This window comes from Mugil cephalus, chromosome 18 (genome assembly GCF_022458985.1).
Source record: "Mugil cephalus isolate CIBA_MC_2020 chromosome 18, CIBA_Mcephalus_1.1, whole genome shotgun sequence".
Lineage (NCBI taxonomy): Eukaryota > Metazoa > Chordata > Actinopteri > Mugiliformes > Mugilidae > Mugil > Mugil cephalus.
The window spans coordinates 3,216,252-3,226,756 of record NC_061787.1 but is presented as its reverse complement, the minus strand read 5'-3'; the positions used below and the strand labels follow the sequence as shown (position 1 = coordinate 3,226,756).

The window sequence follows — 10,505 nt, the reverse complement described above, 5'->3', positions numbered from 1 at the left end:
TAGTGGTCTAAATGTGGTACTACAGACAATAAACAGTACAGCCATCTTTAGTGAATGTTAACTTAGCATTAATTTGTAGCACAGGGGCTCATTTTAGTTCAGGGGCCAGTTTGATCTGAAGGGTTTGGTCCAGTAACACAACAGAATAATAACCTGGAAGTAACGACAACTCCAGAGGTTTCCATTAGCTTCATTTAATGAACTGAACCATTAGAGACATGAGTGGACACCTGGAGGTTTTTAAAGACAAAGAGTTTCTGTTTATTTCCAGGTCTCAGCGTCGTGTTCTGTCCACAACTAAAACTAAAACTCTGTCCAACCCTCAGTGACAACAGACCGGGTTAGACCCTCTGGGAGGTCATTTTTGGCCCACGGGCCATATGTTTGACACCTGTGGTAACTGGGGAGTTTTAAGTGTTTTTTTTATTGCTACCAGCTGCAGTTACAACATTAAACTTCCTGGATTCACGAAAAAAAACTTTATTTAAATTTAAAACGTCAAACACAAAAGAATCGGACATTTAATCAACTAATTACTTAATTAACCAATCAATTAAAGTGCTGGTGAGGAACCATTAGGTGGCGATGGTGAGTCAGACAGAGAAAGTCAACTTACAGAAAACAAGAAGGAGAACTTTTTATTGTTATTGTCTGGTTCCTCCTCCTCCTCCTCCTCCTCATGTCATCCTGTCTCCATGGAAACCAGTGAGTGAGTCACAGAAATTTTTATTGACGAATGATGAATCAACAGAAAACAAAATCAAAAAACATTCACATGTAAAAAACCTTTAAAACCTTAAAACACCTTAAAACACTGATTCAGGTCTGATCCAGACCTCCAGTCCTGATCCAGGTCCTGACCCAGGTCTCCTCAGACCTCCAGCTGCCACTGCTGGTCCTCGGAGGAGTCACATATCGCCATGGAGACCAAACCTTTGGGCCGGACCGGAGAGACGAGGGAGAGACACTGTCCCACAGAGACCTGGTAGAGACGTCTGGACTTCTGGAGACCAGGACACACGGGGGTCAGAGTGTGTGTTATTGTTGTGTCTCACCCCCCCCCAGACCCCACTGCTTTGTATTATTGTGTGTGGCTGTTGTGTAGTTGTGTCTCACCCCCAGGCTCCACTGCTGTGACCCCCCTGAGCCGTGACACTTCATGAGTCGTGGGGGGTCGGAGGTCCGGACCTCGGACACGTCCAGGCAGAGCAGTCCCGCCAGAACCAGCTGTCCATCCTCATCGTAGGTCCAGTCCTGGGGGAGGGTCACAGGACCAGGGTCAGGGTCCAGGTATCGGCATTGCATTGGTATCAGGTGGTTAGCTAGTAGTTTGTGTGTAGCTAGCATAGTTAGCTAGTAGTGTGTGTGTTTGTGTGTGTACTACTAGCTTAGTTAGCTAGTAGTTTGTGTGTTTGTGTGTATAGCTAGCATAGTTAGCTAATGGTTTGTGTGTAGCTAGTATAGTTAGCTTAGTAGTTTGTGTGTGTAGCTAGCATAATTAGCTAGTAATCCGTATGCATGTGTAGCTATCATAGTTAGCTAGTAGTTCATGTGTATGTGTAGCTAGCATAGTAAGCTAGTACTCTCTGTGTGTGTGGCTAGCATAGCTAGCTAGTAGTTTGTGTGTGTACCTAACATAGTTACCTAGTAGTTTGTATATGTAGCTAGCATAGTTAGCGGGTAGTTTGTATGTGTAGCTAGTATAGTTAGCTAGTACTCTCTGTGTGTGTAGCTAGCATAGCTAGCTAGTAGTTTGTGTGTGTACCTAGCATAGTTAGCTAGTAGTTTGTATGTGTAGCTTGTATAGCTAGCTAGTAATTTGTGTGTGTATGTGTAGCTAGTACAGTTAGCTTGTAGTTTGTGTGTGTATGTGTAGCTAGCATAGTTAGCTAGTAGTTTGAGTGTGTATGTGTAGCTAGTACAGTTAGCTAGTAGTTTGTGTGTGTACCTAGCATAGTTAGCTAGTAGTTTGAGTGTGTATGTGTAGCTAATACAGTTAGCTAGTAGTTTGTGTGTGTATGTGTAGCCAGTACAGTTAGCTAGTAGTTTGTGTGTGTACCTAGCATAGTTAGCTAGTAGTTTGAGTGTGTATGTGTAGCTAGTACAGTTAGCTAGTAGTTTGTGTGTATGTGTAGCTAGTACCGTTAGCTAGTAGTTGAGTTGTAGTGTAGTAGCATAGTAGCTAGTAGGTGTGTGGTCACCTGCCGTGCGGTGTCTTGGGGTCAGCGTAGATCGTTGGGGCGGCTCCACCTTTCTGGGTCTGCCCGTAGGGCCACCCAGACACCGGCCGACACCGGTTGCTAGGTGACGGAGCTGGAAGATGGTTAAGTCAGGACAAACAAAAGATATTCCATTAGAGGAGGAGGGGGAAGAGGGGGAGGAAGATGAGGAGGTGTGTGTCTTTTCTATTATTATCTAAAGATATTGTTTTAAAGAAAAGCGAAACAGCAGAGGCTGCGTTCAGGTACCCGTCCTCGCTGCAGGATGTTGGGACGCCTCAGGCCCTTGTTGATGAAGAGCGGGGGCGCCGGCTTGTTGCCATTGGCGACGGCCTGCATCTCCGGGTAGACGTTGTCGAGGAACCAGCGAAAAGAGCGACACTGCAGCCTCTTCCTCAGCTCCACCCGCTCACTGACGTCACCATAGTTACGGCCACGCAGCTCCGGACGCAGGGCCAAGTACTGCTCCTGATTGGTGGAGAGACAGGAAGTAAGGACACAGGTTCTGCTCCTGATTGGTGCAGAGACAGGAAGTGTGTAGTGTGTGTTGGTGAGTGTGTACCTTGTACTCGTCCATCCAGACGTGCGCTAGCCTCAGGGAGTTGTGGGCCATGGTGTCCCGCCCCCCCGGGGAACCGTACGGACGGCGCTTCCTGAAGATGTGTCCGACTCTGGAGCACGGGACGATGAGCAGCTGACCGCCGCACATCCAGATCTGACGGGGACACAGCCACACACACTGGTCGCTACGGCAACGGCTCTGTGCTCTATGCTAGGCTAGGCTAGGCTAGGGGCTAGGCGGGGCTAGCCATGGACTCACCCTGAAGGAGATTTCCAGGTTCTCACCACCCCAGATGTCCATGCCGGCGTCGTATTGGCCGAGCTCATTGAAGTAGTTCCGGTTAATAGCAAACAACCCCCCCGCCATGGTGGGAGACCTGGGGGAGGAGGGGGAGGAGTTAGAGGACAAGAGGTGCAGAGGAAAGGGTCAGGACTAGAGGACAGGGTCAGGACTAGAGGACTAGAGGAGTAGAGGACAGGGTCAGGACTAGGGGACTAGATGACTACAGGACTAGAGGGCAGGGTCAGGACTAGAGGACTAGAGGGCAGGGTCAGGACTAGAGGCCTAGATGACTAGAGGAGTGGGTCAGGACTAGAGGACTAGAGGACCAGAGGTCAGGGTCAGGGTCATGGTCAGGACTAGAGGACAGGGTCAGGACTGGAGGACTAGAGGACAGGGTCAGGACTAGAGGAGTAGAGGTCAGGGTAAGGACTAGAGGAAAGGGTCAGGCCTAGGGGACTAGAGGACAGTGTCAGGACTGGAGGACTAGAGGACAGGCTCAGGGACAGGGACAGGGACAGGGTCAGGGCTAGGACTATAGGAGTAGAGGACAGAGTCAGGACTAGAGGACAGGGTCAGGACTAGAGGACTAGAGGAGTAGAGGACAGAGTCAGGACTAGAGGAGTAGAGGTCAGGGTCAGGACTAGGGGACTAGAGGACAGGGCCAGGACTATAGGAGTAGAGGACAGAGTCAGGACTAGAGGACAGGTTTGTGACTTGAGGAGTAGAGGACAGGGCCAGGACTAGGGGACTAGAGGACAGGGCCAGGACTATAGGAGTAGAGGACAGAGTCAGGACTAGAGGACAGGGTCAGGACTAGAGGACTAGAGGAGTAGAGGTCAGGGTCAGGACTAGGGGAGTAGAGGACAGAGTCAGGACTAGAGGACAGGTTTGTGACTTGAGGACTAGAGGACAGGGTCAGGACTAGAGGACTAGAGGAGTAGAGGACAGAGTCAGGACTAGAGGACAAGGTCAGGACTATAGGAGTAGAGGACAGAGTCAGGACTAGAGGACTGGAGGACTAGAGGACAGGGTCACCTGATGGGTCCGGTGGCCCCTCCCGGCCCGCTGAGCTCAGAAGGGGGGACGGGGTCCCACTTGAAGTGCAGCCCCCAGTTGAAGCCGCCCCTGACGATGGGGGACGGGGAGTAGACCAGCGTGTCGGCGGAGATGATGTCGATGACGGGGCAGACCACGGTCCGGTGGTCCTCCTGGATCCGAGCCAGCAGAGGCTGCAGCCACATCTGGTTCACCTCACAGTGACTGTCCAGGAAGACCAGCACCTCACCTGGACACAGACCACCGTTAATCCCCCACGGGACACCCCCCCCCCCTCCCAGGACCCCCCCCCCCCCCCCCTCCTCCCCTCCTGTTGGACCTACCCGTAGCGTGGGACGCTCCGATCATGCGTCCTCTGATGAGTCCCTCCCTCCTCTGGTTCCTCACCAGTTTGACTTTCCCCTGCAGCTCGTCCCGGACGTATCGGTCCAGCTGGTCCTTCAGCTCCTCTGGACACAGCACACAGGAGGACAGGAGGACAGGAGGACAGGGTCAGAGGACAGGACTACATCGTTACCCGTATGGACGGATGGAGCTTCAGAAGCTGCTCTACTGATACAATGAACGGTTACCAAGGCAACCATGACACTGATCAGTTTGTCAATAAAATCGATTGATGCGAGTTCAGCTGTTGCAATGCAGTCTGGGATTTGTAGTATCAATCACAGGGCTGCGCGAGGCGGTTACCGAGCTCGCTGTGGTCGTCCACCAGGATGACCTCGTGGAGCAGGAAGGCCGGCGTTCGGTCCAGGACGCTGTGCACGGTCCTCAACAGGGCGGAGAACGCCTCGTTGAAGAAACAGATCACTACGCTGGCCGAAGGTAGAGCCCCAGGATAGGACAGGTCCCGGCACCTGGAACAGACCCACCCCCACAGAGTCAGGACTGCAGGACCAGAGGACTAGAGGACAGGACTAGAGAACAGGACTAGAGGACTAGACTGGAGGACAGGACTAGATGACAGGACTAGACGACAGGACTAGAGGACTGGAGGAGTGAAGGACTAGAGGAGTACAGGACTAGATGACTAGACTGGAGGACAGGACTGGAGGACAGGACTAGAGGACAGGACTAGACGACAGGACTAGAGGACTAGAGGAGTGAAGGACTAGAGGAGTACAGGACTAGATGACTACAGGACAGGGTCAGGACTAGAGGGCTAGAGGACAGGACAAGAGGAGCACAGGACTAGAGGACAGGACAAGAGGAGTACAGGACTAGATGACTACAGGACAGGGTCAGGACTAGAGGACAGGACTAGAGGACAGGACTAGAGGACAGGACTAGACGACAGGACTAGACGACAGGAGGAGTGAAGGACTAGAGGACAGGACTGCAGGACAAGAGGAGCACAGGACTAGAGGACAGGACTAGATGACTAGAGGACAGGACTAGATGACTACAGGACAGGGTCAGGACTAGAGGACTAGAGGACTAGAGGACAGGACTAGATGACTACAGGACAGGGTCAGGACTAGAGGACTAGAGGACTAGAGGACAGGACTAGAGGACTAGAGGACTAGAGGACAGGGTCAGGACTAGAGGACTAGAGGACAGGACTAGAGTACTACAGGACAGGGTCATGACTAGAGGACAGGACTAGAGGACAGGACTAGAGGACTACGGTACAGGACTAGAGGACAAGACGAGGACTAGACTCACTGGGGGTCCCTGGTGTCCGGGAGGTCTCGGTGGTATCCCAGTCTGGTGGAGATGAGGACGTTGAAGGCGTGTCTATGGTAACCGGTGTCTCTGACCTCCTGGTCCGCCTGGTTGAAAATCATTCCTGGAGAGAAAAAAAAAAAAAAAAAAACACAAAGAACCTGATCCCGAGGGAACCAAGGACTACAAGAACCAGAACCTACAGGGAACCCGGGACTTAAAGGGCCACTCACCCATCTCCGGCGACAGCTCCGCCCCCTTATTGGCCGGCTGGAGACGAGGCCCCGCCCTGCGGTCGCCCAGGCTCCTGGCGAGCGGCTGGCTGTGGTGCTGCAGGGGGGTCCTCCCTCGGCCTGGCTCCGCCCCCAGGGAGAAGTACAGGAAGAGGAGGACGGACCAGGTGGCCGAGGTGAAGAGGCAGCCATAGCAGAAGTAGCGCAGCGTAACACTGGCCATGGCCGAGCGAGCATCGCTTTACATTACACTCCTAGAGAGAGAGAGAGAGATTAGACCTGTCCTCTACCAGAGGACTAGTTTAATCTGTAATAACACTGGAGGTTTCATCCATGTCTATAATTAGTAAAGTTACATAAGCTGTTTTTCTACCACTGTGTGACTCCAGTACTTTTACTGTAAAGTAAAAACTAACCCACAAATGACCTGAACCCTGTAAATTGTCCTCTGACCTGGAGCAGAGACACAACTATGGATAGGACACGTTTAGTTTATTTATCCAGACGTAGGGGGAGGATAATATGAACCACAGGACCAGGTCCCGGGTAGAACTGGTCCCGTATGAAGAGGGCTCAGAGGTCACATACTGACTCAGCTGTGATTTCAATAAATTTAACAACAATCCAAGCACAGCGAGTCACATGTTACTGCGGCTGAGATCAGAAAAACACCTGAGGACATGTGACAGGTGTCAGGTGACTACAGACTCAATACAAAAGTCCATTCAGAAATCTGTGGTTTTAAGGTTTCATTCCAACACAGTAGCACTGCATCACTGCACTTTACTCACATAGAAGCTTTAAAAGATTGTAAATGAACGTATATAAAAGCTACCGCCTTTTAAATGTACATTTCAATTGTATAGTTTATCTTTTATTTTTTTTCTTTGTTATATATATATATACCTATATGTTTACCCTGTGTGCTGTGTGGAATTATTATTATTATTTTATTTTTTTACTGCAGGTTCAACAATACATTTCACTGTGCACTGCAATATGTATAACTGTGCATGTGACAAAAAACTTTTGTCTTATCTTATCACATCATATCTTATCTATCATATTTTTATCTTTCATCGAGGGTCGCCTGTGATTGTTTGTTCTTAAACTTACTCTTTTTTAAATGGAGATCTGAATGAGAGCTGGAAGGATTAGAGTCAGTAAAGCTGGACGCGTTCGGCTTTTCGGTTTGTAAAATCATCCACCAAAATTAAAGAAATACAAACATCAAAAGCACGTGTCACAACAAACCGGTTCGGTCGTGAAAATAAACTTTAGAAATAAACTAATTAGGGAAGTGCTCTCCGTTAGCCATCCGACGATGGAACTCGCTAGCTTATCCCCAGGTAGCCTAGTCCCATCCAGGTGATTTCTGTCTAGAAATAATAACCAAAGCTGGAGACTCGTACCTGGAGTGGCTTCGCGGTCCATCGGCCTCGAGCTGTTTGCTCAGCGGCACTCCGGTTAACCGCTGGTCCCGGTCAGGCTGCTGGTAGCCGGTTAGCCGCTGCGTCTTAAATCAGCTGATTTTCCAGCGGAGTTCTGAACGTGGCTGCGGCTAAACAGACGCCACTTCCACGACGCAGCCTCCAGCATTGCGTCACTTCCACTAGACCCTTTCACAATAAGAGATGCATACGTCCACTAGACCCTTTCACAGTAAGACAATAGACATCCTGTTTTAATACGACAGGTAAGTTAATGGAAAGTAGTGGCACCAGTTTCTGGTTATTACAGAAACAAGTCAAGCGACTCTACAGTCCAGTTTCCTTTCTTTAAACTCACCATGACCTGGAAGAGATTGTTTATTTATCCAACATATGGGAAACGTCCTCGTCAAAGGAGAATATTATAATAAAAATATCATTGTCTTCTTTTAAGTTTGAGGCCGTGTGTGAACTTCATTTTCTTTTACTACGAATATGTTACAGAAAATAAAATAAAATATAAAACAGGTTCACGCTCTTCTTCTTCTTCTTCTCCTTCTTAGTGTGTCTGGAGTTATTCATTTATACTGATCAGCTGATCATCAATGTGTTAATGTGTGTGTGTGAGTGTGTATTATAGAGTCTGTGCATTAGTGTGTGTTATAGTGTGTGTGTGTGTGTCATAGTGTGTGTGTGTGTGTAATACTTTATGTGTGTGGGTGTTGGTTTGTGTGTGTTATAGTGTGTGCGTGCTAGTGTGTATGCATCTGGGTTACAGTGTGTGTTATACTGTGTGTGCGCGTTAGTGTGTCATACTGTGTGTTAGTGTGTGTGCATGTTATACTGTGTGTGTGTGTGTTAGTGTGTGTGCATGTTATACTGTGTGTGTGTGTGTTAGTGTGTGTACGTCTGGTTTATGGTGTGTGTTATAAAGTATGTGCGTTAGTGAGTTATACTATGTGTGCGTGTGTTAGTGTGTATATTATAATATGTGTGTGATATATTGTGTGTGTTAGTGTGTTATAATGTGTGTGTGTTATAGTGTCTGTGTCTGGTTTATAGTGTGTGTTCAAGTGTGTGTGTGTTATAATGTGTGTTTCTGGTTTATAGAGTGCGTTGGAGTGTGTGTGTTAGCTTGTGTGTGTGTGTGTTATAATGTGTGTGTGTTATAGTGTGTGTTTCTGGTTTATAGAGTGCGTTGGTGTGTGTGTGTGTGTTAGCTTGTGTGTGTGTGTCCATTAGCCTCCTCTCAGTCAGGTTAATGTGTCATCATGGAGTCTGAGCAGCTGCCGTCTGATTGGACGCTTTGATCCAATCGATTCTCATTTGGCGAAACTTTATTGATCTGCAGCTCATTGGACACTGGACCAGAGATTGACAGCGTAGCCTTCGTCCTCTTCATCTTCCTCTTCATCTTCCTCTTCATCTTCATCTTCTTCTTCTGCGATACGCAGGGCTCCGCGTTGTGACGTGCCGTAACTTGTGTGAGTTGTTCCATGCTGGCCGTCTGATTTGTTAGATAAATATTCGTTCCACTTTTATCATTAGTTTCTACCCATTACTGGCTTTATTTCTCCCTCCCCTCATCCCCCAACCATCCTTATGGGTCCTAACATCTATATCCTCCTCCTCCTCCTCCTCCTCCTCCTGCTCTTCTTCTCTGTGTTTGTTCCTTCAGGTCCTGTAGATTCATTAGTCAGGTTCAGACTCCGGGTAATTCTGGGAAATAAAACGAAGACATGACTTTAACGACGGACGTTAAACTCAAAGCAGACCAGGTGTCGTCATGATTCTGGATCCGTTTCAGACCTGGTGTGAACACACACTGAGTCCTGGGTCACTTTAAAAACCAGAAACCTGGTTCAGGGACTAAATCTGAGTCTTTGTCTCTAAAGTAGAGAATTAATTAATTAATTAAAGGAGAGAATTAACAGAGAGCTACTGGTCTTGGTTCTGAGGACTGTGTTACCAATGTGTGTGTGTGTGTGTGTGTGTGTGTGTGTGTGTGTGTGTGTGTGTGTGTGTGTGTGTGAACTGTGAACTTCCTGTCAGTTGATTTAAAGACGATGACTCAACCTTCAACCGATTTAAGAGCTCAGCTACAGTTTCACTGAAGTGAACAAAGATCATGTGTCACTAACACACACTGATACACACTAATACACACTAATACAGACTGATACACACTAATACACACACACTAATACTCTCACTGTGTTTGATCTGACCTCAGTGTTCATGTTGTGTGGCTTTCTTAAGGCTTCACGTCTCTCCAGAGTCCAGTGTTTGTGCTGCTCCCTGGCACATTGGAGCCTTTTTTCCCTGGTTGTCCTCACTAATTAGTGGTTTTCTGTTCAGTTCCAATCCCCTTGAGTTCCCTTCACACTGTCCGTGGTGTGGAAATGCTCTTCCTTTCACTATTAAATGTTTCACCACCAATCAGGATTCATTTCTTCCTGGAAGACGATGCTTCTCCACTGTCCTTCCAGTTTCTAATTAAATTCTTTACCCAGTTTTAGTAGTTTCTAGATGTTTTCTGAGCTTGATGCAGAAAATGATTTGACCCTTCTCAAACAGACTAACATCTTCTCCTCCAGCACCACGGGATGTGTCTTTCCACATGGCCGTTTTAGAAATGAGAAGCTCCTCATTGCATCAGTTGAGGTTAAATAACTTGTTGAATACAAGCTGAAAGATAATCACCCATGAACTAATTATCCAGCAGAACCTATTCCGCCTGTTTGGAGCTGTGGGTCGATGCAAACGTTCTTCTATTGATTCCAGTTTCTATCTAAGGAATAACAATGTGTTTCTGTCTCTGCTCACGTTTTCCATCTGCTGCAGATTACTAACATCGACTCTTTTGCGCTGCGGCTGCTAACTTAGCCTAGCGCATGACGTAGCTGCAGGAGGAGCACTTGCGTCAACACGATGAGCTTCTGTGAACCTGATGCTAATTCAGTGCTTAACTGGTTCCAACCTAGTGCCTCCAAAGAACCATTTTTACTGTTATTGTATTTTACCCACTCTCTTACAATTCTTTTTATTTCATTATTCTAAT

General features: G+C 48.0%; 2 protein-coding genes across 2 annotated transcripts in view; one reads left to right on the top strand and one right to left on the bottom strand.

Annotated features, from left to right (window-relative positions):
- The window catches only part of LOC124995449, a 756,577-nt gene that overhangs the window by 460,184 nt on the left and 285,888 nt on the right, over nucleotides 1-10,505 (top strand). The window lies entirely within an intron of this gene.
- Nucleotides 465-7,642, bottom strand: galnt11 (UDP-N-acetyl-alpha-D-galactosamine:polypeptide N-acetylgalactosaminyltransferase 11 (GalNAc-T11)). Its single transcript, XM_047567896.1, has 12 exons — nucleotides 7,427-7,642; nucleotides 6,015-6,268; nucleotides 5,782-5,905; nucleotides 4,807-4,973; nucleotides 4,443-4,568; nucleotides 4,099-4,348; nucleotides 3,040-3,157; nucleotides 2,782-2,934; nucleotides 2,469-2,687; nucleotides 2,277-2,313; nucleotides 1,117-1,340; nucleotides 465-1,003 (listed from the first exon to the last, which is right to left on the bottom strand). The coding sequence occupies exons 2-12, from the start codon at nucleotides 6,235-6,237 to the stop codon at nucleotides 872-874; spliced, it is 1,773 nt and encodes a 590-aa protein (XP_047423852.1). The 5' UTR covers nucleotides 6,238-6,268; nucleotides 7,427-7,642; the 3' UTR covers nucleotides 465-871.

What these genes read in the sequence shown, in the direction of transcription:
- galnt11 (XM_047567896.1), bottom strand. Translation starts at nt 6,237, where the DNA reads ATGGCCAGTGTTACGCTGCGCTACTTCTGCTATGGCTGCCTCTTCACC. An exon ending in TCTGGATGGACGAGTACAAG is followed by an intron (nt 2,688 to 2,781) that starts GTACACACTCAC and finishes TCCACCAATCAG; the next exon opens with GAGCAGTACTTGGCCCTGCG. An exon ending in CGGTGTCGGCCGGTGTCTGG is followed by an intron (nt 1,341 to 2,276) that starts GTGGCCCTACGG and finishes TAACTATGCTAG; the next exon opens with CTACACACAAACTACTAGCT.